The 26,096-nt window shown below is 33.0% G+C and overlaps 3 protein-coding genes across 3 annotated transcripts in view; all 3 read left to right on the forward strand.

Moving 5' to 3' along the window:
* Positions 1 to 26,096, forward strand: part of LOC115877688 (extracellular serine/threonine protein CG31145) — a 418,713-nt gene continuing 392,617 nt past the window's right edge. The window contains exon 1 of the mRNA XM_030893955.1: positions 1 to 379. The gene's annotated coding sequence lies outside the window, so the exon portion shown is untranslated. The remainder of the gene's footprint in view (positions 380 to 26,096) is intronic.
* Positions 18,351 to 18,824, forward strand: LOC115877684. Its single transcript, XM_030893951.1, has one exon. It carries the CDS (start codon positions 18,351 to 18,353, stop codon positions 18,822 to 18,824), a length of 474 nt encoding a protein of 157 aa, XP_030749811.1.
* Positions 19,017 to 19,364, forward strand: LOC115877685. Its single transcript, XM_030893952.1, has one exon. The coding sequence runs from the start codon at positions 19,017 to 19,019 to the stop codon at positions 19,362 to 19,364; it is 348 nt and encodes a 115-aa protein (XP_030749812.1).

Below are 26,096 nucleotides of genomic sequence, written 5' to 3' on the forward strand. Positions count from 1 at the left end.
AAGTATCGGAGACACCGGCGCTGCGCGTCGCGACGGCGGTATTAAATTTCGACGCTGCCGCCGTTATCAGGCCCCGTACGCACGCGACGGACGCTCCAACAGCTGAATATTCAGTGTTGTCAGTCAGTCGTGTGCCGGCTAGCGAACGGGGCTATTATCGAAAAACGCCGCGGACTTCGGGCAGAAGTCGCGATATCGAAGACGATCAGGAGCGAGGTTTGTTTTTGTTTATAGTTTCGTTCGATTCACGTACGAAATTAAGCGGGAGATTTGAATTAAACAATTGATATTTTGGTGTGTTAGATACCTTGAAGTGTTTTTTGTGTCTTTTTATTTTTTCTGGATATTATTGTTAGCTGGAAACATGATTTGGATTCAGGTACGTTGTTTTAAACATTTATTATTAAAATTTAACATTAAAGAATTAAATTAAACTAAGAAATATGAAAAAAGACCTGCGGTTTAAGTTCACAGACTTTGCTCTGTTAAACTTAAAACAAACTTTCTTTGTATATTTCATATCAATTAAACTTTTAGTTACGTAATTGAGGGCGCGATTTTTAAATTCATTGTTGCCAACCATGGACATATTTGGCGCCGTGCTGTCTAACTGGAATTTAAATTTCGCGCTGGGGATTCAGGTGGTTGCTCTGCTGTAAAAAATGTCAAGTTGCCGCATTTATTTATTTATTTCCTGACATTTTCATTCGTTTTGACACTTTAGTTTTGTATTACGCCAGTTTTTGGTTTAAAAAAATAGTGTTGTGATACTTTAAAGCTTGAAAATGTTTACCTTGCAGTCGAACATTTTTCTTTTTAGAACTTCTTTTAGAGAAAAGTGTACAGGGTGGGTCAAATTCGACGCTTTTAAATGGAAACACCCTTTTCTATAGGAGAGAGACGAAAACTAATATCGGTGTCTGGAGCTCAATTTTCATCAAAAACATGATGGTGAAAACCGCACATCAATATCTGTTACCGTTTCGGAGTTACGGGGTGTTTTTCAAAAATGTGCATTTTTAACAAATCGCTGTAACTTTTTTGCTATGGAAAATTTTGTATTTCTATGAAAACATTTCCAAAGCATCTTTTTACGTAGAATTTAATTGTTTAAGTGTAATTTTTTTAAAATTAATAATTTAAGAGTTATCAACAGAAAAATTGATTTTTTATATGGGATACCCTGTATATTTTTAATTTATTGAAAAGAATTTAAAATTACCTTTCCAAAAATATAACACACTTGATATTTTGCTCGATTCCTCTTCGAGATATAGAGTATATAAAAATTCGCCCGCTTTAAATAAGTAGGCTTTTCAACCAGCTGTAATGCAAAAAAATTCTAGCTGTGAGCATCAATTAAAACGAAAATAATATTTACTATGAGAGATGCAGAATTTTATAACAATTTAAAATATATTTAACCAACATCAACACATTTAAACTATATCTCAACAATAAAAATAAATAGCAAACCAGGACATGAGATTTTGCTACAGGTGTTCGACATATCGACCGTCTTCTGTTATGGACAGACGGGGCAGTTTTTGAACATTTCTTGCGGAATTCATTAACCTAGTGGGGGTGAAAGATACCCTCTCATAACTGCTAAGTATTTCTAATTCTTGTCTAGATTATACAGAAGAATAAGGAACCTTTATTCTTCCGCAAATATATCCATAAGATTAGATCCATGGGCACTAAGTCAGGCCAGCGGCTGGGTTCTTGGTCAGCTATTCAATTATTCTTGAAATTGACTGCAGAAATTTGCTGATAACTTCAGCGTTCAGAGGCGGTGCGTCGTCTTGCTGGAAAAATATGTTTTCGAGTTCCATTAAGGACATATTATCATCAATAAAAGGGGTCCAAAGCCTACTTATTTAAAGCGGGGGAATTTTTATATACTCTATATCTCGAAGAGGAATCGAGCAAAATATCAAGTATGTTATATTTTTGGAAAGGTAATTTTAAATTCTTTTCAATAAATTAAAAATATATAGGGTGTCCCATATAAAAAATCAAATTTTCTGTTGATAATTCTTAAATTATTAATTTTAAAAAAATTATACGTAAACCATTAAATTCTACGTAAAAAGGTGCTTTGGAAATGTTTTCATAAAAATACAAAATTTTCCATAGCAAAAATTTTACAGCGATTTGTTAAAAATGCATATTTTCGAAAAACACCCCGTAACTTCGAAACGGTAACAGATATCGATATGCGGTTTTCACCGTCATGTTTTTGACAAAAATTGAGCTCCAGACACCGATATTAGTTTTTGTCTATCTCCTATAGAAAAGGTTGTTTCCATTTAAAAGCGTCGAATTTGACCCACCCTGTACAAGATAGCTTCATAGTCGTAAAAAAAACTAATCGCAACTTTATTAAGATATTTTGAACAGGAAAGCGGTAGTAATGGCCCTTAATGTCCTTTAAGTGCTGTTAAGGTGAGTTTTGTTGATGTAAATAATAACTGTTTATATATTTATAATTAATTTATTTTTGTTTTCTAAAATATTTTGATTAAAAGAAAATATATAAAAGTGGACAACGGTGTGCCGGTCAAGTTTAATCACGTGACTAAAAGTTGATTTGGTATGAACTGTACTTAATTTTTGTCACCCCGAACACCTGTTAAGCTGAGTATTGATGATAGAGTTTTATCAGGAAACTTTGCCTTAGTTTACTTTATTATTGTATTTTATAAATTCGATATATTAAGAAATATTAAAATTAAACAATAATATTATTTTATTATATTATAATGTTTATGTCGTAGTAAATTAGTGAAAAAGGAAGGGGCGAAAACAAATAAACAATAAAATAATAATAAAGAAGGAAGTAATAATAGAAATAAATTAATGTTACAATTAATTGTTTGGTTGAAAAAATACTCAAAGAAACACAATTTCTCTTCTCCCCCAGCATATTTGCAATCTCTAAGGTCAATAGTATGTGGGTATATAATTTTTTTCCATAAAATACAAAAATAGCCAAAAACCGTATATGCAACTGTTACCTCTTCTTTCACTGTTTATACCCATTTTATACCGGGTGCGCCTCAAAAGTGGCTTACCCCCTATAACTTTTATATATTTTCAGATAAAAAAACGAGATTTGGTACGTTAGTATATGACATAAATTAGGACTGATTGACGTATTCAATTGTTTTTGGTCATTTCCTGTTTCACCGGAAATGACTACTACTTTTGATTTTTAAATGGCACCCTCGGTATTGTTTCACTTTATTCGATAGAAAATGACATTCTGAATAGAATGACATATTATATGTCAACTTTTGACGTTTGAGCTTTAAAAAAAATCGTATTTTATATTTCAATCTAGGGTGCTATGGCTATGTTAAAAACATTAATTTTTAATCAAGGAACCTTAGAAAAATATATTTGATCGTCTAATGTTTTTAGTGTCTTGTCCTGGTCGGTAAAAAAACGCCCAAATCGTATTTTTAATCATTTCTCAATTTTTTCAAATGGAACGAGAGTGGATCATTATCAAATTTGGAAAAAGAATTTTTTCACGGATAATTTGATACCACACACTTGCTATTCCGAGTCAAATTTTATAATTTCAAATTAACCATATGCGAAAATGCCAAAACTTTACATATGATACGTCACTCTATTCAGAATATCATTTGCAATCGAATAAAGTAGAAATATACAGAGTGTGCCATTTAAAAATCAAAAGTTATAGTCATTTCCGGTGAAACAGGAAGTGACCGAAAATAATTGAATACGTCAATCAATCCTAATTCATGCCATATACTAACACACCAAAACTCGTTTTTTTAATAGAGAAAATAAAAAAGTTATAGGGGTGAGCCGCTTTTGAGACGCACCCGGTATAAATATGATTTAAAATAAACCAGGATAATTTCGATATACTTTTAATTCATGTCTTATTTGTATTAAGATAAAATTGTTTAAGTAGATGCGACTGATTTCGTTTACGACTGAGGAGATAAGTTAACGTTTTATTGTTATTGTTTATAACATAAGAGTGATTTATAACTAAATACCAATGGTTTATAAGTTCTCATTTAATGTTACAACTACAAAATATAAATTTAAATAATTCATATAAAAATTAATATTTGCATTTTCATTTATAATTATTTAAATTCAATATTAGACCCATTTAATATTACTTTTTTGACGCTAATAGTAACCTCGTAAGAATGTATAGTTCATAGCAAATAAACTTTTAGACACGTGATTAAGTTTGATCGGCACAGCGTTGCCCACTTTGATATATTTTCTTTTAATCAAAATATTTTAGGAGACAAATATAAATAAATTATAAATATATAAACAGTTATTATTTACATCAATAAACCTCACCTGCTTAACAGCGTTTAAGGAATATAAAGAGCCATTACTACCACTTTACCGTTCATAATATTCTAATATAGTTGATGAGTTTTTTACGGCTATTAAGTTTTCTTGTATACTTCGCACTAAAAGAGGTTTTAAAAAGAACAATTTTCGACTGCAAGGTCTGCTAGTAAAAATGTTTAAGCTTAAAGCACAGATTAGGTATCCTATATGTATACAGATAAAAATCTTGCCCCTAATTCGTGGTACGAAAATTGTTTTTTATGACGATGTGCAAACGAGTAAAATTTCCTGTGCGCAAAAATAAACTCGCTTAAAATAACAATAAACAACGTAATAGAGAGATATCGCTAAACCGAATAGCGTGCATGGACGTTAATAAGGCCAGGTGTTATTTCCTTTACGTGAAGTGGTATTAACTCTCTTCATTTATAGTTATCGGATCGGAAAGAATTCTGTTCGCGTCGCGTCCGCTATTTAAACTTAACCTAACTTTGAATTTAAAACTTTGAAATTGTTTTGTTTACTAGGTATTTTAAAACAAAAGGGTTAAAGTGCTTATTTCCAGTGCTTTATTGGTCAACGTCTGCCAATGGGTTTAGGGCAACAAATTATCTTAGAAGGGCTAAGTCATCTGCTGTAAACCTAAGTCTCTTTATAGGTTCTTTAATATTGGAAGAGGTGGAATCCATATTTTGAGCCATATTTATTTAATTAAAACTAATCCCCGCTACTTAAATATCAAATTACCTAAAAGTAATAATTCAAAACAATTCAAACATAACCTAAAATAAAAGATCTCGCCGGCCGGTCCCGGTTGTCAAATACCCGCACATGCCCATTTAAGCAATTTTTAAACGTTATTTAGAAATAAATTTGGTGTAATTGATCCGCAAATTACGTCAGGCGGTAACGTTATTAGCGGGTGTTGCGTTAAATATTGACTCGCGCATATCGTAACCATGATAAGGTACGCGTAAATACTACATGACGCTATTCGGTTTTCCGATATCTCTCTAATAATTGTGCCGGTCAGCCGCTGTGCACAATTTTAGAGGCCATAAGTGGGCATGCTATGTGCGCAAACTAGTAACCTAACTAGTGCTCGATTCCGAAAATTGGAACCACGAAAAACAATAAAGAAAAAACAAAGTTTATAGTCTGTATAATCTGTACTTAAAGTATCACAAGACAATTCATTTAAACCAAACACTCGTAGTACAAAACTAAAGTGTCAAAACCAATGACAATGTCATGAAATAAATATATTAATGTAGCAACTTGACTTTTTTTACAGCAGAGCTACCACCTGAATCCGCAGCGGAAAATTTAAATTCCAGTTAGTCAGCCCGGCGCCGAATATGTCCATGGTTGGCAAAAATGAATTTAAAAATCGCGCTCTCGATTACGTAACTAAAAGTTTAATCGGTACCAAATATAGTTTAATTTATACCTATGCGGTAATTTTTTGATGTTGCTTTTGCTTGCAGCAAACCAGGTTACCTAAATTTATTTATTAACTTATTTTATTAGGTGGCTTTAAACTAAAAAATAATAAATATCCGATCTTTATATAGGCTATTTATATTTAGATAAAAATGTTCTCTCTTATCTGTTCTGCTTTTATTTTGAAGTAACTCCATCGCAGTTTAATATTATTTTTAAACTTCAATGACATTGGAATAGTAGATTTTTTTCCCGCTTAATTGTTTGACTAACCTTTGTTTTTGGCATTGCCCGGCATTGGTTGATTTAAAAATTATCACAGACAATATACGGGGTGAGTCTTAAATAAGTGCAAATATGTTTAGAGGTAGTATATTTCAACCCCCGAAACACGTTTATGAGGCTGTTTTCACGGACATTTTTTTTCGGAAATTTGGATTTTTTTGGGGAATTTTTTTAATTTCTGGTTAAAAACATATTTTCTTGTTAATATGGCAACATAGGTAGTAGATTAAATTTACAAGAAAGAAAATCCAGCAAAAATCCAGTGGTTCTCAAAATTTAAGCAAAAAATATTTATTTTTTTAATTTTTTTTGTTTACTTATTTTATTACCCTCAATTGGCGTGGTGAATTTTTGTAACGCTTATGGCGTGCTGGGGTTATATGATGAAGAGATTTTGTAAAAAGCTTGTTATTTTAACATTGTTTACAATATATTTAAACTTGTGAACAAACAATTTCATTAATTTTCAACAAATTAATAAGAACGGACACAAAAATAAAGTAAAACGCATTTTTAGCAATTTTTGACAACAGAAATATAACTTGGCTAAGAAACTCATAGAAATTAAAAACATATATATTTTATGATTTTACCGTATTATTAAAAGTACAAACAACTGAAATGTGAAGTTAAAGTAATAAACATAAATTATTTTCAACAAAACTGCAAACCTTGAGTGTACAGGGTTTTTTAAAATTAATAATTTAAGAATTATCAACAGAAAATTTGATTTTTTTTATATGGGACACCCTGTATATTTTTAATTTATTGAGAAGAATTTAAAATTACCTTTCCAAAAATATAACACACTTGATATTTTGCTCTATTCCTCTTCGAGATATAGAGTATATAAAAATTCGCCCACTTTAAATAAGTAGGCTTTGAACGGCACCGGCTGTAATGCAAAAAAATTCTAGCTGTGGACATCAATTAAAACGAAAATAATATTTTTTGCTATGAGAGATGCAGAATTTTATAACAATTTAAAATATATTTAACCAACATCAAACATTTAAACTATATCTAATAACAATAAAAATGAATAGCAAATCAAGACATGAGATTTTGCTACAGGTGTTCAACATATCAACCGTCTACTGTTATGGACAGACGGGGCAGCTTTTGAACATTTCTCGCGGAATTCATTAACTCAGTAGGGGTCAAAGATATCCTCTCATAACTGCTAAGTATTTCTAATTCTTGTCTAGATTATACGGAAGAATAAGGAACCTTTATTCTTCCGCAAATATATCCATCCATAGGATTAGATCCATTGGCACTAAGTCAGGCGGCCTCGACGCCCAACGGCTGGGATCTTGGTTAGCTATTCAATTATTCTTGAAATTGGCTGCAAAAATTTGCTGATAACTTCAGCGTTCAGAGGCGGTGCGTCGTCTTATATATAAATATGTTTTCGAGTTCCATTAAGGGCATATCATCAATAAGGGGTCCAAAGCCTACTAGTTAAAAGTGGCGAACTTTTAAAAATTCTGTATTTCGAAGGGGATTATAACAAAATATCAAGTGTGCTATATTTTTGGAAAGGTAATTTCAAATTATTTTCAGTTAATTGAAAATATAGAGGGTGTCCCAAATAAAAAATCAATTTGTCTGTTGATAACTCTTAAATTATTAATTTTAAAAAAATTATACTTAAACCATTAAATTCTACGTAAAAAGATGCTTTGGAAATATTTTCATAGAAATGCAAAATTTTCCATAGCAAAAAAGGTACAGCGATTTGTTAAAAATGCACATTTTTGAAAAACACCCCGTAACTACGAAACGGTAACAAATATTGATGTGCCGGAAATGACGATCGATGGCATTTCCTATATAAATTTACATATAAAATGATAGCGATCTTCATTTCATAGCCATCGCTGACGCTGTTTTTATTCGATCATACGGTATAATATACATCTTATATTTTCAGTTCTGATTTACTGTGTTTGAAACATCCCTAAAATGAAAGTTAAGGTAAATACATTTTGAATTTTCTTACTTCTTATTCCCTCATTAATGAACAATTGTGAACTAATAAAAATAATAACGCACATTTTAAATTTTATTCACTGTTTTTTATTGTAGTTGTAAAATTCATATAGGTATATAATAATAAAGTTTATATTATTTTATATATAAAATATTGTGTTATTACGCCGGAGACGAACAAGGTTTGGAAAAAGATATTGAAACTGCATTACTAATACACCTAAAATTTGATATTTTATTTAATAAAATAAAGTAAAGAACGCTTATTAATTTTTTAATCGTTATTCTTATGTGAAAAGCCATCTTATTACAGAAAATTATGCCGGTTTTTATTTTATTTCACTATCCTCCCTCGACTTATTTTTTTACAATGCGACAAATATGTACGATGAAAATTTTATTATTATTTTATTTTAATTTATTCAACAATTATTTTAATTTCCTTAAAATACTGTCGGTCGATCGGCACGCCACTGGAAATTGACCTCAAACGCCTAATCTTTGTACACAACTACATTGTTGCCATCGAGCAGATACCCCTATTTCCTTCTCTATCAATTCTCTCTTGCACTCGTTGATTTTCGCAAACCAATGTGTGATGAAGCTTTAGAGCGTTTTATGAATGGATCATTGTATCTCTCGAGTTTAAATATCTTTGCTTAAAGGTAAATGGCGCGGCCAGGCCTAATTCTTAAACGTAAATATTTTACAGAGGTTTAAATAGTGCTTGGGGTCCGCTGGACCCCACCACGTCAATTGAGGGTTGAAACGTTAAAGCGTTTTTTTTTGTTTTATTTATTTATACTGAACAGAATTCTAAAATTATAACATAATTATCAATAATATCAACTGAGTATTTATGAGACAAATTAATACTACACAATAAATCTTAATGATTTATGTATTATTGAGGACATAAATATTTGCTAAAATTGTATAACTATAACTATATTTCGATTTCATTAATACCGTTAGTAATTAAAATTCTCGGATAGTCGCTGTCATCATTAAAATTATAGCAAACTAATTATTGCATTTGTGTTGTGCAATTTGCAAACTTTGTATTGCCGGCTTTGTACGTCATATCGATAGGTTTTTGGGGTTCAGCACATATTCACTTGATTATATGCACAATTTATTAATTATGATATAAGCGCACACTGTGGAATATAATGAGTGATATTAATTATCACTTAAGAAAATATACCGGGTGGTGAATCGTCGTTAGGAACATAAGAAATCCCAGGCAAATTTATATATTATGTTTTACCTATACAGTGGACGATATGCCAAGAACGTACAACTTTGACAAACATGTCAATGTAGTATTGAGCAATAAGAAGGATTGGAAGAGCGAAACGCTTGCCCAGCAGTTAAAAGACCATACCATAACTTGGTATACTGATGCTTCCAAAACCAATACGGGAACAGGGATCGGAGTGTTTGGGCCGAGAGCTAATTACTCGGAACCAATGGGCACTTACCCTAGTATCCTACAGGCAGAAATCTACGCTATCGAGAGATGCGTACAACTTATCTTAGATAGGAACTATCGGAAACAAGAAATAGCCATCGTGTGTGATAGTCAAGCAGTGTTAAAGGCGATCAACTCAGTATCAATCAATTCGAAATTGGTCAAAGAATGCAGAGAAGCTGAATAAATTAGGCAAAGAAAACAAAAGTCCTCCTACACTGGGTGCCTGCTCACCAAGGGATAGAAGGCAATGAAAAAGCAAATAATCTAGCTAGGAAAGGAGCGAACACTCCACTAACTGGACCAGAACCGTTCTGCTTTCCAAGTGGTAACCAACTCAAGGCGGAACTCAAGAACTTGGAAGATTCCATCCGCAACCTGGAATGGAAATCTTGCAATGGTCTAAGACACTCTCGAAGAAGTTTCTGAGGGCTTATGATCAAGAAAAATCACAGATCTTCCTGGGTCTGAGTAAGAACAATCTTCGGATTGCCACGGGGTTTTAACAGGACACTGTCTCCTCAATGAACACCTCAGTAGATTGAAACTAAGAAGAAACGGCGAATGCAGATTCTGTGGGGAAGATGGGGAAACACCAGTACACCTCATCACTGAGTGCGCCGAGACGACAACCATTCGTGCCATGAATTTTGGTACGACTGATATTGAAGATGGAGAACTACCCTCTATAAAACCGTCCCAGATACTGGCTTTTGTCAAAGCCCTGGGACTGTATGATGAGTTATGATTCAAGAAAGGGGGACACAATGGATCTGTAAGGTCGAAGTGATTAACCCCCCTCCCACTCATTCTAAATTCAAAATCTAAATTTACCTATACAGGGTGAGTCTTAAATAAGTTCAAATATTTTCAGGGCTGGTAGATCTCGATAAAAGAAACATATTTTCTCTTTACCGTTTTTCTAATAAATCTAAAACAACCGAGATATTTTACTTTGAAAATTTCCAAAAAAAATGATTTTTTTCTAAAATTTTAAGAACCGATAGATCTTTTCGGGATTTTATTTCTTGTAAATTTAATCTACTACCTATGTTGCCATATTATAATCGAATTATATTTTTTAACTAAAAACTAAAAAAAAAATTTTCAAAAATTTCCAAATTATAAAAAAAAAATTTGCGAAAAAAACTTCATGATCGTGTTTCTGAGTATTTTACAAGATACAGAGTATCCCAAATAAGTAAAAAATATTATAGTTGATTTTTTTTAAATGGAACACCCTGTATATTTTTCTATTTTTAGATTCTACGGTTGAAATAAAGGTAAATTTGATTAAGGTTTATCATACTTAAACCTTACCGTTTTTGAAATAATTTCAATTTTGTGAAATTTCAGTAAAAAATTTAAGGCTTCATTTCTTCAAGGGTATTAGAGGTTTTAATACTAAATATTTACTGAAGATTACTTATTGATCAGATATTGTGTTGCAATAATAAAAATTATACTACCTTATACAGAGTGTCCAAAAATGTATATCAAATAATTACTAGCTTTAAACGGCAATAACTCGTTTAATTTAAATGGGACACCCTATATATTTTATGAGAATCAGATGCACAATTTAATTGTCTGTCAAAATGTGTTATATAATTCTTTACCTATCTCTTCAAGTTTACGTAAAAAATGCATTTTCTTATAATTGAGACCTCATTTACCACTGTACCCATGGAATATTGACATTTTAGATTCTTTTAAATCAACATATTTACAAAATATACAAGTGGTAAAAATAATAATATTGCAAGCCCATTTGTTTACAGAAATAAATCTATTTAAATCTTTGTATAAGAGTATACCAATAATTATTACTAATTATTAATATAGCACCATTATTTCCGCCCAAAAATTAGTTAATTACACACTTAATTGTTTTAATTAATAAATAAATGATTCTAAATAAATGTGGATTTGACTCAGAAATCAATACAATAATAAGTTATGAAAATAAACGTCTCTGTTGTTATAAATAAGCATTTGTCAAAAAATGAAATAAAATTATAAGGTGTTACTTTTTACCACACTGTCTAATACAATAATATAAATATACATCATACAAAATTCAGCTTTTAGTATTTGGAGCAATTATTATTAATCAACGTAAACGGTCAATTAATGTAGTTTGAATACTGGGATCATATTAATTGGTCCCCTTTAACAAAAAATATTTAAACAATTTTTTTATCTTTTAATGAAATAAGCGAACTATATCGACAATATTAGTATCTGTACTATTTGAAAATTTGTTACATCTTTAAAAATAATCTAAAATGTCAATATTCTATGGGTATAGTGATAAATCAGGTCTAAATGATAAAAAAATGCATTTTCTATAAAAACTTGAAGAGATAGGTAAAAAATGGTATAATACAATTTGATAGACAATTAAATTGTTCATCTGATTCTCTTAAAATATACAGGGTGTTCCATTTAAATTAAACAACTTATTGCCGTTTATAACTCGTAATTATTTAATATAAATTTTTGGACACTCTGTATAAGGTAGTATAATTTTTATTATTCCAACACAATATTTGACCAGTAAATAAACTTCAGTAAATATTTAGTATTAAAACCTTTAATACCTTTCGAGAAATGAAGGCTTAATTTTTTTACTGAAATTTCACAAAATTGAAATTATTTCAAAAACGGTAAGGTTTAAGTGTGATAAACCTGCAATACTCCGTCTCGTATGTGGTGAACAACCCTGTATATTATCTACATATTATTTATTATAAATATTGGTTCCTCTATTAATTTTACAGTTAAAGCGTAAATAGGTTTTTTAAAGGTCTCCGTATTCCGAATACGCATACCAAATTTGAACAATTTTGGACAAGTCGACTTTAGTAATTTAAGAAAAACTACATCTATTTTTAAATTAAAACTGAACAGGTAACAATGCAAAACCAGGCAAATGTCAATCTGTGTTTTCATTATTGTCACAACTGTGAATTATTATCATATTATTATATTATAAATTTTGACAAAGTACATCTAAGTTATTATCAATTGGACATTCTTTTGAAATAATAGCCAGGAAACAGTAGTCTAAATAAAATTCTAAAATAGATTTTGTGCCCGGAAGTTTATATGACTTGAGTGCATCGTGCGATAATGACATTTGAACGTAAACAAGCTTTAATTCTTCATTTTCTGACTGATTTAACGCCGATTTATCGAACAGAAAACGAATACAACTAAAGACATACTAATTAGTCTTTGGAAAGTAACTATTAAAGTGTAAGTAGTATAAAGAGGATTTTATTTTGTATTTTATATGTTCCTTAGAATAAATTTTAATGAGGCCTTTAAAATACATTTTTCTACAAACGTCAGAAATGACAAGGTTCGCGAATTGATAGCAATGTGCGAAGTGACACTTTTTTCATTTTGCTACGTTACCATGACATGGTGCGCGAAGTAATGCGCGAAATGCCTATTTCGCACACTGCATGTAAATTATATGGGATTTTGGAATTCTTATTTTTGGAAAATGAAGAACTAAATCATAAAAATTATTTATTACGAAATATTCAAGAATAAACAAATAACAAATATCAAACTTAACACTAATGCATATTCTAGTTATTATTTACGATATTATCATTAATATAATACAACCATTACACGAACTAATATTTAATCCCAAACTAGATAGTTCTGACTTTGCTTGAGATATGGGGGTTTTGGGACTTGAGACACTATCCAATTTTGATGTAGAGGTACTTGATCCCGGTATTTGACACTCTAAAATTTTATTTGATATTTGAATTTTATGGTTGATAGAATCCTCGACGTATCTCTCAGCCACTGTCGAAGATTTCCATCCTCCGTGAAACAATGCCCAGTGTAGGCTCATAATCTGGCATCTTCAAGGGTTTTGCTATCATACTAGGCATCTTACCAATAGCAAGAGAGCAGCTTAACACATCTTTTATTTTGATATTTTAAAAACAATCTGCGATTGGTAGCATTTCTCGGACGAAGAGCTGAATTTAGGCAAATCTCAATATAGTTCAAATTTGACACTGTATAGACTCGGTCTATGTTTGTTTTTGTATCGGGTACTTTAACAATCAAAATTGTATCTTTCGATATCGGAAATCGATGACGATGTTCAGTAATAAAGAAAACATACATTTTACTAAAAATATACCTTAACCATCAAATAGGTTTCGTCATTTGCCTCTTTTATGAATTGGTTGATTTCTTCACGAGTTAAAACCTTGGATTTCTTAGGTCGGTATCCAACTGACAGTTTTTGTTGAAAATAAAAAAATTTGCCGCGTTCGCTGCACTGAAAAAAAGGATCTCCCAGTCGAAATGAATATGACTTTGACCAAAAGATTGGGGCTTTTCAATAGGGCCAAGAACGACGTTTCTTTGCCCAAAGCATTAACTATCTTTTCATAAGCTTTAAAAAAATACTTTAGAGAATAGAAGAATCTACCTGTCCAAAGTATTTCACTCTTGACCCAAAATGAATATGCAAAGAAGTTTTTGCTACAAGAACAATAGTCTCTTTGATTCATGCAAAAATTCTTGATTGGAAAGGGACATTTCTTGATTAAAGAGACACTTTTCTTAAACCAATAGTGAATACTATTGACTCAACTAAAATTTATTTTGATCTAGGAGAAGTCTATATATCATATACAGGCATATGACGATATATATTATTTTCTGATAAATTTAGGTTTTCCTGGTCTGTAGTAAGTAAAGTGATATTATTTTCTTCGATAGTAGTTATTTCTGTTTCTTCACTCCGTGGTATTTTTTGGGGTGGTTCATCACTCTACAAATTACAAAAAAAATGATACATCACGATTAATCAAAGTAAAGCAAATAAATTATTAAAATTATAAGCTTCGGTCACATTTTAAATTTTTAAATACGACGGCGACATCTTGAAAGTCTAAAATTTTTGTAATTATTTGCATAAAAAAAGCGATACCTATATTCTTATAGTCACGTAGGTATTATCTAAATAGGTGCATTAGGTAAATGTCTCTTACCTTCAAATATAGCAAATAAATGCTCTAATTTCCATTTTTTCAGAAACTCCTTTAAAGAATCATATATCCTAAAATTTGTCCATAAAAAATGACAAATGCATGTTAATAACGATCACTAATTTGTTATACGATATGCGTTTAAAAAGCAAATTATGCAAAATTCCAAGTGGAAAATTCCAAGCAACAAAACCCGTGCGTACTATGATGTGCGACCTATGAAATGCGACGTACGACTGATCGGACTGCCGACTGATTGTATATACCGTCCTTCGTCATCGTCTTTGCGTGTCGTTATTTTTCATCAAAAGAGTATTTAGCTATTGGAAAAATGGCCATGTTTCTTGAATGAAGTACTTCCTAGAGTATTTTTCTTATTATCTTAAAACAAAGTAACTTGTTGTTAAAAAGTAGTGTGTTGTTCTCTTGAATTTTTCAAGAGAACCAGTTTTCTTGAGTTAAGAGAGTTTTTCTTCAAGCAAAATGTTTTCTTTTACGCTAAAATAAATTCTCTTGCCACTAATTTTTTTTTCAAGAACGATGACGACTTTAGTTCAAGTGTATCTTTTTTATCAGTGTGTATCTATTAAATTAGGCGGGGTATTGCTTAGTTCTCCATTACTTGAAATGTCCATCATCAGAAAATTATTAAAAGCGCGAGCACAAACGTATAATTTTGAAAGGAGTAATTATTACGTCGTGGACTTTGTGAAATTCTTAGGACTTTTTGTAGACAACTGGTTAAAATGGGACTTGCACATCGAAGCTATACAGGGTGTTTCAAAACAAATGCGAAAAACTTTAGGGGGTGATTCCTTGTTCAAAATAAAGGGTAGTTTGCTTCATAAACGTTGGGTCAAAAGTCAACCATTAGGGAGATATTGCGGTACAAAGATGGCGGAAAAATAATGTTTTTATTTTTTATCTTGAAAACGAAAAGAGATAGACTAATGAAATTTTATGGAAGCATTACTGTTATGAAAACACACTTTCATGTAATTTTTTACTTTTTAAAATGAGTGGAAGGGGTTGAAATAAACTACCGCTATCATTCTTGTTAACGAAATTTAACGAAAAATCTTATCAAACACATGCAAATGCTTTAATTCGGATAGTTTAGTTTGTTTAGAAACTGTTTTATCTTCTGTGTTTTTGATAAAACTCACCGATTGGAAATTAAAAATAAAATGTAAAGCATTACATGTCAGACAAAAAACATTTTTAGATTAAGAATCTAGTGATAATAACGATAATAATAATCTTCTAGATAATAACGTATTGCAGTAGAGTAATGTCAAATAAAATAATATTAGGAACATCCTAAAAAGTAACAGCGGCCGACTAGATTTTTTCCTAAAAAAATTACAGCAGCCCACTAGATTCTTTATCAGAAAATGTTTTTTGTCCTGACATGTAATGTTTTACATTTTATTTTTTAATTTCAGATCGGTGAGTTTTATCAAAAAAATACAAGAGATAAAAAAGTTTCTAAACAAACTAAACTATCCAAATTAATTTTTTTGCATGTGTTTGATAAGATTTTTCTTTAAATTTCGTTAACAAGAATGATAGGGGTAGTTTATTTGAACCCCTTCCACTCATTTTAAAAAAGTGAAAAAATTACCAGAAAGTGTGTTTTCATAACAGTAATGCTTTCATAAAATTTTATTAGTCTATCTCTTTTCGTTTTCAAGATAAAAAATAAAAACATTATTTTTCCGCCATCTTTGTACCGCAATATCTCCCTAATGGTTGACTTTTGACCCAACGTTTATGAAGCAAACTATCCTTTATTTTGAACAAGGACTCACCCCCTGAAGTTTTTCGCATTTGTTTTGAAACACCCTGTATATAATAAATGATTGAAAAAAAAAATTGAAATTGAATTGAAAATTGAAACTTTGATGTGTAACTTTTTTTGGGGACACCCTCTATAATTCTATATATTTTTATAAAATGCTTTCAGTTAACCTACATATGCTGCCAAAATTTCATCTCGATATAAACTACCGTTCTCCTTGGAGCTTCCGTGGCGTATGAGAGGCGCCACCCTGTATATCTCAAAAATTGTCTCTTTAATTTCGTTATTTACTATTATTTGATTATAAAAATTTCCATTCTCCGGTCGTGTTTATTGTAACATTGTAAAAGTAAATTACCAGAATCGACAATAATAATTGTATACGCCGATATTTTTTTCAAAACAATTTAACCATTTCTATTTGGTTGAATTGGCGAATCTCATCTTTTCAGCCGTGATTTCACTCAAAACTGCGGTTTGTTTTATTAATTAGAAAGCATTTTATTAAAAGTGCAACTTTTCTGGTTTGACGAATCAATCAGTAATGATTAACTGACCTTGGCGGGTATTTGGCCTGTGTTAGTGTAGAATTAATGTTGTTTTTTTTTCAGAAAACTTATTTAAGAACGAACAGCGAAAAGTTATTTCAATAGGCGTAGCGTAAAATAGATTACTTTTAATTTCACTGTTAATAAAAAAATGGGTTTCACATTTACATGTTAAAGATTCCCAAATTAAATTAAAAAAAAAACTATAATAGAAAATAGTAAAAGTTTTAAAATTTGGTTATAAATAACCTTTTGGTTGTGGCTGTTATTAAACTTTTATTTATTTATCTCTCTTGCTTTTGTATTATGATTGGTAGTTTTGGGATTTAAATTAGTTCACACTTGTTAAAAAAAACACAAATAACACTGATGCTAAAACCTGTTGAACTGTTTGAAAAATAATGTTCCTCTATGTAATGTTAATTAAATAAGGATTAAGTAACTAGAAACTGAATATAAGTACAATTGGCATTTTATAAAAATCCTAATTTCTCCGTTTTGACTGTTTACTAAAGTGTATTAAGAAACTTTCGTATTTTGGTTTGATAATTTTAGCAACCTTGTGTTTTATTATAGTCAATCCCATCCATTTTATTTTTCCAGATTAAAAAACGAGATTTGGTGACCTAAATTAGGATTAATTGACACATTCAATTATTGTTTTCGGCCACTTCCTGTTTCACCGGAAATGACTACAACCTGTGCTACAACTTTTGATTTTTAAACGGCACTCTCAATAGTTTTTTACTTTATTCGATAGAAAATGACACTCTGAACAGAATGACATATCATATGAAAAATTATATTTAAAATTTCAATCTAGATCTGTGATAAAAACACTAATTTTTAATCTAGGAGCTTTGGAAAAATAGATTTGATCGTCTAATGTGATCGTCTAAATGCAGGAAGCTGTAGGATATAAGGAGCAAATTAAGAACCAACCTATATGGATGACGGATAAGCTTGAAGAGAAGATAAGTGAAAAGAAGCTGAATTATAATAACTGGTTAGGAAATCCAACAGATGAAAATTGGTTAGCATATAAGAAGTTACAAAAGGAAGTTCGACAACAAGTAACTGAGGAAAAGAATAGTATGTGGGAAAGATAATGCAATGAAATTGAAACTTACATTGGGGGATCACGATCTACGGAAGCATGGAGAACTCTGAAGGGGATGAAATCAAATACACGTGAATGATGGACGGGAGCTATATCTTTAAGTGATTGGAGAAAACACTATGAAAACCTATTAATAGAACAAAGACCACAGTTTTTACAAAACGATAAAGCCGTCGCTATTACAGAAGCTAGAAAACATATCGATCGAGAAGACAAGTTAGACAAGCCTTGGTGTCTATGAAAAACGGTAGAGCTCCAGGACCGGGTGGTATTATGGCTGAAATGCTAAAATATGGCCGAGAATGTACTTATAACAAAAATAACAAACTTAATGCAGATGTGTGTAGATTGGAATAAAATACCTAATGAATGCAAGTTAGCCTATATCACTTCTATATATAAAAAAAGGAAGAGAAAAGATCCGAATAACTACAGAGGTCTTAGTGTGAATTGCACTTTCAGCGGACTTTTCACAAAAATAATTAGGAATAAGTTAGAAATATCTACTTACAACAAAATCAGTGAAGAGCAGAGTGGCTTTACTGCAGGGCGTTCATATATAGATAATCTATTTACTATCCAACAACTGATAGAAAAACGGAATTCACGTGAAGAAGATACGCATCTAGCTTTTGTAGACCTTCAAAAAGCTTACGACTCCATCCCCGGAGTTAAACTATGGTACATACTGGAACAACTTGATGTGGATGAATGTCTCATAAATTTAAATAAGGTGCTGTACAACAACAACACAGGTCTGAGGTAATTTTTACAACTAAAGGCCTTCGACAGGAAGGCCTTCTTTTATTTAATCTGTATTTGGAAGTGGTTTTTAGGGACTGGAAGAAGAGGTGTGGGGGAATGGGCGTCCCTGTAGGAAGATGACTGTTCGGTTACATTGAATTTTGCCGATGATCAGGTGGTCATAGCTCAAGATGCTTACGACCTTGAATTCATGATGAGCAGGTTAAATTCGGCATACAAGGAATGGGGCCTTACTATGAACATTGATAAAACGGAATACCTAGTGACCAATTCAGATGATAAATTTGACATTTTTATTACTGACAATGCAAAGCTCAGACAGGTTGAATCGTTTAAATATTTGGGGGCACGTATAACCAGAAAGGGACTGGACAAAACAGAAGTATCTGCTAGAATAGAGCAAGGGTGGAAGATTATAGGAGCACTGAATGGCATCTGGTGGGACAAAAACATAAGACCAAACAGAAAAGTACATATTGGAAGAGCCCTAGTGGAGTCGGTAGTAACTTATGGGTGTAAGAGTTTGGACCTTAAAAGCTGAACAAAAGCGAGCTTTGAATGCACTCGAAATGGACTATTTGAGACACAGTGCAAGAATATCTAAACTGGACAGAGTTAGGAACGTGGAAATCAGAGCCAAAATGGATGCCACGCAGACAATAGTGGATAGAGTCGAACAGAGGGGCCTTAAATGGTTTGGACACTTGCTACGCATATAACACCAAAGATGGCCCTACCGTATCTACAGCTGGTCACCTCCTGGAAAAAGGTAAAGAGGACGGCCTAGAAGATCCAGGAATGAGGTCATCAGAAGGGCAATGGAGGACCGTAACTTGGAAGAGGAAGATGTTCTTGACCGTAACAGGTGGTTAGGCGGTTAGGCGTGGGGATGCGACGTTAGTTACTACAACCCTGGAGTATATATATCGCCTAATGTTTACAAGGGAGGCTCATTAGCATATTTGGAAAAAGCATTTTTTTAGGAATAATTAGGTACCACACACTTGGTATTACAAGTTAAATTGTCGTTATGAACCACATGTTACAATGTCAAAAGTTGAGATATGATATGTCATTCTGTTGAGAGTGTCATTTTCTATCGAATATTAAGTAAAAAAATACCGAGGGTGCTATTTAAAAATCAAAAGTTGTAGCCATTTCCATTGAAACAGGAAGTGACCGAAAACAATTGAATACGTCAATCAATACTGAATTGTGTCATAGACTAATGTATCAAATCTCGTTTTTTTTATCTGAAAAAATAAAAAAGTTATAGGGGTGAGCCACTTTTGAGAAACAACCTTTATACAAGGGTATTATAAAACCTAGAAGGCACGTTAAAGGAAGTCATTTTACTTCAGGGCCCTGTATCTCAAAAGTTAAAATATTTTGGATATATTCATGAAGTTTCTTTCTTAGGATATGTCCAAGAAACGCCCCCTTCAATATTAACTTGCCGTTAAGGAACACCCTGTATAAATATAAAATTCTCAGACAAAATTCTGATACCTACTATATGCTCGGATATAACGTGCTTTTATTTTAACTATGAACATAGGGCTTATAGCCCCATGCTTTTCTATGTTCATTTTTAAAGTGGAAAAATCAGTGGGGGGCATTGGAGTAAAAATAACACTTTTTGTGACGAGAATAGAATATGCCATTTTTTTTCAAATGCCACAAAGAATTTTTTAAACAATTTCAAACGTTTAAAATAATATAAAAATATTTAAATGTAATACCTTGTATGTAATTATTATATATCGAGAAACTATGGTTACGCTCGTTGAATTTGACACTTCATGTCAGTTTAATACAGAAGATTATTTTCTTTTATCTATGGTTTAATATTGGGTTAATAACAAGTTAATAATATATTTTCGTACTTTGTGCTTAGGTGTAAAACTGCTTTACTTTTATGCCTAGGCGTTAAAATGACTTTTTTATATTGTCAATCATGCCGCAAAAATTATTATTTATCTGAAAAAGTATTGTTGTTTTATTAGGAGTAAAAATGATACTAGCGAGTCCGACATACAGCCGAGGCACAAAAAGTCATTTTTATTCCGAATAGAACATGCTATTTTTTTCAAACGCCACAAATAATTTTTTAAACAATTTCAAACGTTCCAAATAATATAAAAGATTTAAATCATGCCTTGTTCACTTTTTACTCCATTTGATTTTTCATTTTTGCCTTCATGTGTTTCAGTTTTAATCATAAGTATTTATTTATAACAATTAATATTTCAATTCTTTTAGTTTTTGTTTGGCTTTAAACAACGCGAATCCTATAAATCGGATAAAATTTTAAACCATTTTTGTGAGCAGTACTGCCAAAAAAAGATATTTCGTTCGAACAGTTTTAAAAAGCTGTAATTTCATCAATTCGACAGCGGCGCTGTTATTAAATCAGGAGTTAAAAAAAAGTGTAGCGGAACTTAACTGGGATGATTTTGTTTTTAATCCTTTCGAATGCAATGAAAAATAAAAATCGTCAACTGGAAAGCATTTAAACCGATTAAAATTGTATATATCCGTTTCATCAATCACACCCTGTCGTTAATATATATGTAGATACCTAAAAAGTACGATTGAAAATAGGGGGATTTTAAAAATTTATCTGTTTCATAATTTAAAAATGTATTTCATTTGATTTCAGCTAAATTTTATTGTATATTCGTTACTTTACATTGTTTTTCTTAATGTGTGTTATTACTATTATTTATTATATGTTTTATTACTATTATTATAGATTAATTTTGTCCCTCTTTCTTGAGTTATAACTCATCATACAGTCTCAGGACTTTGACAAAAGCTAGTATCTGAGACGGTTTCACAGAGGTTAGTTCTCCATCTCCGATATCAGTCGTACTAAAGTTTATGGCACGCAGTGGCGGATACAGAGGGGGGCCATGGGGCCCGGGCCTCCCTAAAGTCTATAAATTGGGTAAAATATTAGGCTTTTGGTTTAAAAATAGCGCCCTAAAAAGCATATTCTACATTATTTTTTATTTTGACTCCCCCCCTAAAATAAATTCCTGTATCCGCCCCTGATGGCACGAATGGTTGTCGTCTCGGCGCACTCAGTGATGAGGTGTTCTTGTGTTTTACAGGAACTCCGCCGGCTAAATATAGATGTTGCCGATCTTAGTGAAACCCCCTTTGCGGATGAAGGTAGTCTCACTGAAGAGCATAACACCTTCTTTTGGAAGGGTCACCCTGCAATACACAGGAGAATTCATGACGTTGGCATTGCAGTTAAAAACGAAATCGCCACCAGAATAACAGAAGTACCTATTGGTGTCTCCGAACGTCTTATGACCCTAAGGTACCCCATATCAGACAAAACTTACGTCAACATCATTAGTGCCTACGCGCCCACCCTAGACGCTAAAATTGAGGATAAGGATAAATTTTACCAAGCTCTACAAAATGCTCTCCAACGAATTCCAAAGCAGGAACGAATCATCTTGTTAGGTGACTTTAATGCCCGTGTCGGCAAACAACAGGAAATATGGCCTGACGTACTGGGATAACCTAGAATGGGAAACGTAATTTAGAATTTAGAATTTAGAATGAGTGGGAGGGGGGTTAATCACTTCGACCTTACAGATCCATTGTGTCCCCCTTTCTTGAATCATAACTCATCATACAGTCCCAGGGCTTTGACAAAAGCCAGTATCTGGGACGGTTTTATAGAGGGTAGTTCTCCATCTCCAATATCAGTCGTACCAAAATTCATGGCACGAATGGTTGTCGTCTCGGCGCACTCAGTGATGAGGTGTACTGGTGTCTCCCCATCTTCCCCACAGAATCTGCATTCGCCGTTTCTTCTTAGTTTCAATCTACTGAGGTGTTCATTGAGGAGACAGTGTCCTGTTAAAAACCCCGTGACAATCCGAAGATTGTTCTTACTCAGACCCAGGAAGATCTGTGATTTTTCTTGATCATAAGCCCTCAGAAACTTCTTCGAGTGTCTTAGACCATTGCAAGATTTCCATTCCAGGTTGCGGATGGGATCTTCCAAGTTCTTGAGTTGGTTACCACTTGGAAAGCAGAACGGTTCTGGTCCAGTTAGTGGAGTGTTCGCTCCTTTCCTAGCTAGATTATTTGCTTTTTCATTGCCTTCTATCCCTTGGTGAGCAGGCACCCAGTGTAGGAGGACTTTGTTTTCTTTGCCTAATTTATTCAGCTTCTCTATGCATTCTTTGACCAATTTCGAATGGATTGATACTGAGTTGATCGCTTTTAACGCTGCTTGACTATCAGACAAGGTGGCTATTTCTTGTTTCCGATAGTTCCTATCTAAGATAAGTTGTATGCATCTTTCGATAGCGTAGATTTCTGCCTGTAGGATACTAGGGTAAGTGCCGATTGGTTCGGAGTATTTAGCTCTCGGCCCAAACACTCCGATCCCTGTTCCCGTATTGGTTTTGGAAGCATCAGTATACCAAGTTATGGTATGGTCTTTTAACTGCTGGGCAAGCGTTTCGCTCTTCCAATCCTTTTTATTGCTCAATACTACATGGAGATGTTTCTCAAAGTTGTACGTTCTTAGCATATCGTCCACTGGGAGTTGCAGGAGTGGTATTTCCTTTATGAGGGTGTTCCAAGCCCCTGATCTGACAATTCTCCCAGTACTAATTCCGTTAGTGACCATTCTAATCAATGTCGCATTGGCATATCTACCAATGACAATGTGCAGTGGTGTTAGATCTAGAATGACCTCCATTGCTGCTGTTGGACAGGTTCTCATGGCTCCTGTGATGCAAACGCATGTTAGTCTCTGGACTTTGCATAGGTTTAGCCTTGCCGTCCGTTGCTCTAGTTTTGTGTACCAGGCAACTGCTCCATAAGTAATCATGGGTCTTACTATCATGGTATACATCCAGCGCAAAATGTTAGGGAAGCAGCCCCATCTATTTCCGGCCATCTTCTGCATATCATGAGAGCCTTTATGGCTTTGCTGGTAGTGTTCTTAATATGCCTGTTCCACAGGAGTTTACTGTCCAGGGTTATTCCCAGGTATTTAACTTCCTGTGTTGGCAGTATTTCCTTTCCATCTAGTTGGATTCTTTTCAAGTTTTTCAGACTTCGCCTTCTGGTGAATGGCATTATCGCGGTTTTGTCTGAGTTGATACTCAGCCCGACAGTCCTACACCATCTCTCAGTGATACGGAGTCCTCTTTGGATAATATCACACAGGGTGCCTTCATGTTTCCCCCGAGCGATCATGACTATGTCATCTGCATACCCAATGCAGTGCATTCCCGCTAGAGTTAATTCATCTAGTAGTTCATCCACCACCAAGCTCCACAGCAAAGGGGAGGTTACTCCACCTTGTGGAGTTCCTTGCGTTGTTTTAACAGCTACAGTTTTGGTGCCCATTTGAGCCTCTGCTGTTCGTGTTGACAGCATTTCCCAAAACCAGCGAATAATAGTTCTGTTCACCCCTCTTGTTTCTGGAGATCGCCAGACCACCTTATGTGGTATATTGTCAAACGCCCCCGAAATATCCAAGAAGGCACAAATTGCTGTTTCTTTGCTATCCAGACTTGTCTGTATTAGCTCCGTTAATTGGTACAGAGCAGTTTCTGTGGATCTGCCCGTTCTATATGGGAAACGTAAATAGCAACGGCGAACACTTATTAACAAAATGCACAGAGTATAATCTTTGCATCACCAATACGTGGTTCATGTTGAAGAAGAAGTTTAAAGGTATCTGGAAACATCACAGATCAGGTATCAATAATTGGACCACGTAATTATTCGAAGGAGGCATCTAAAAGACGTCAGACTCACAAAAACCAGAATAGATGCTGAATGGCATTAACCATCGACTTTTAATTTCAAAAATGAAAATCCAGTTAAAACCAAAACATCCGCACTGTAAAAAGCAAAACAGCATGGCCAGATTGAACGTACGGGGTCTAGAGAACAACGATACCGCCGACGCCCTCCGGGAAGCCATCAAAGAATCACTTCCACCGATAACTTCAATCTCAATCTTAGAAGCTGAACAAGGCTGGTCACAATTAAGGGTTGCGATTCATAAAATCAGCGAAGCAATACAGGGAAAATTCAAGAAAAAGAAACAACCAGACTGGTTTAACGAAAATCGACCGCATATAGAGACATTGTTGGAACAAAAGCATAGAGCACATCAAACAGTCACTGCAAATCCACACAATCCAAGGTTGGTAGACAACTTTAAAGCTACACAGAGCCAACAACACGCTTCGAAGAAATCTGCGCCAACTAAAGGATAACTGGTGGTCACAAAAAGCTAATCAGATTCAAGAGTACGCCGCGCATCATGATTATTGTAAATTCTTCGAGGCTGTAAAAGAAGTATACGGCCCAACCAAGAAGGCAAGCTGGCCAAAATTATCATCAACGGTCCTTCCCCAGGCGTGATGACGCAGTTTTTTTTGCCTTGAGTGATCAAACCATGCAAACTGTAAATAAACAAATATTTTGATTATTAAATTTGCGTGTCTATGATGGGTGAGGACATTAAAAACAAATCAATGTATATTGATTTGATTTCACGATATGTTTTTTCATTAATATTAATAAAAGAAAATCGTTAACTTAATAAATGCTATGTTTAGCTTGATAAAAATCGAAATTACAAATATTTTTTTTCGTATGTTCACCCCACTTACTGTCGTTCTTATAAAATCTGTATAAGCTAATTTTAATAAATATTATAATTTTTTCGGAACAACTATAGCCAGCGCTACCGAAAGTTGATGGATTTCCACACTTTCTGCACAAACATGGAGCGCAAAAGAGTGTCATTTACACCCAGCACACTCATTTGAAAATTAATTATCATTATTGACAATATAGCTACAGACATGTAGTACAATTAAATAACATCGATATAATAAATTTAAACTGTTTTGAATGTAAATAAAATATATTTTAAACAACTATTTTGTGTTTATTTTTTACAATTTTGATTTCATAATGAGCTATAGTAATGAGTTACACGGAGTTCCGCTTTTAATTTACTAAAATTTAAATCCCTAATGTTTGTTGATACATGTATAAAAATATCATCAGCTTTCCCAAATCTGCCCTTTTCTTGAAATAGCCCTTTATTTGCAGAGTCGCACTGATTTCTATCATCATCATCATCACGCAGCCCCTTTTCACGTCCATAGTTGAACATAGGCCTCCTCCAAACGTCTCCAGTTCTCGCGGTTTTTAGCTGTTGCAATCCAGTTAGTTGTTATTCGTTTCAGGTCGTCGGTTCATCGGG

This window comes from Sitophilus oryzae, unplaced genomic scaffold (genome assembly GCF_002938485.1).
Source record: "Sitophilus oryzae breed Bouriz unplaced genomic scaffold, Soryzae_2.0 scaffold_1497_pilon_pilon, whole genome shotgun sequence".
In the NCBI taxonomy this organism is placed as follows: Eukaryota; Metazoa; Arthropoda; class Insecta; order Coleoptera; family Curculionidae; genus Sitophilus; species Sitophilus oryzae.

Excerpts from the sequence above, each read along its gene's own strand:
- LOC115877684 (XM_030893951.1), top strand. The coding sequence starts at position 18,351 with ATGGCCGAGAATGTACTTATAACAAAAATAACAAACTTAATGCAGATG.
- LOC115877685 (XM_030893952.1), top strand. The coding sequence starts at position 19,017 with ATGAGCAGGTTAAATTCGGCATACAAGGAATGGGGCCTTACTATGAAC.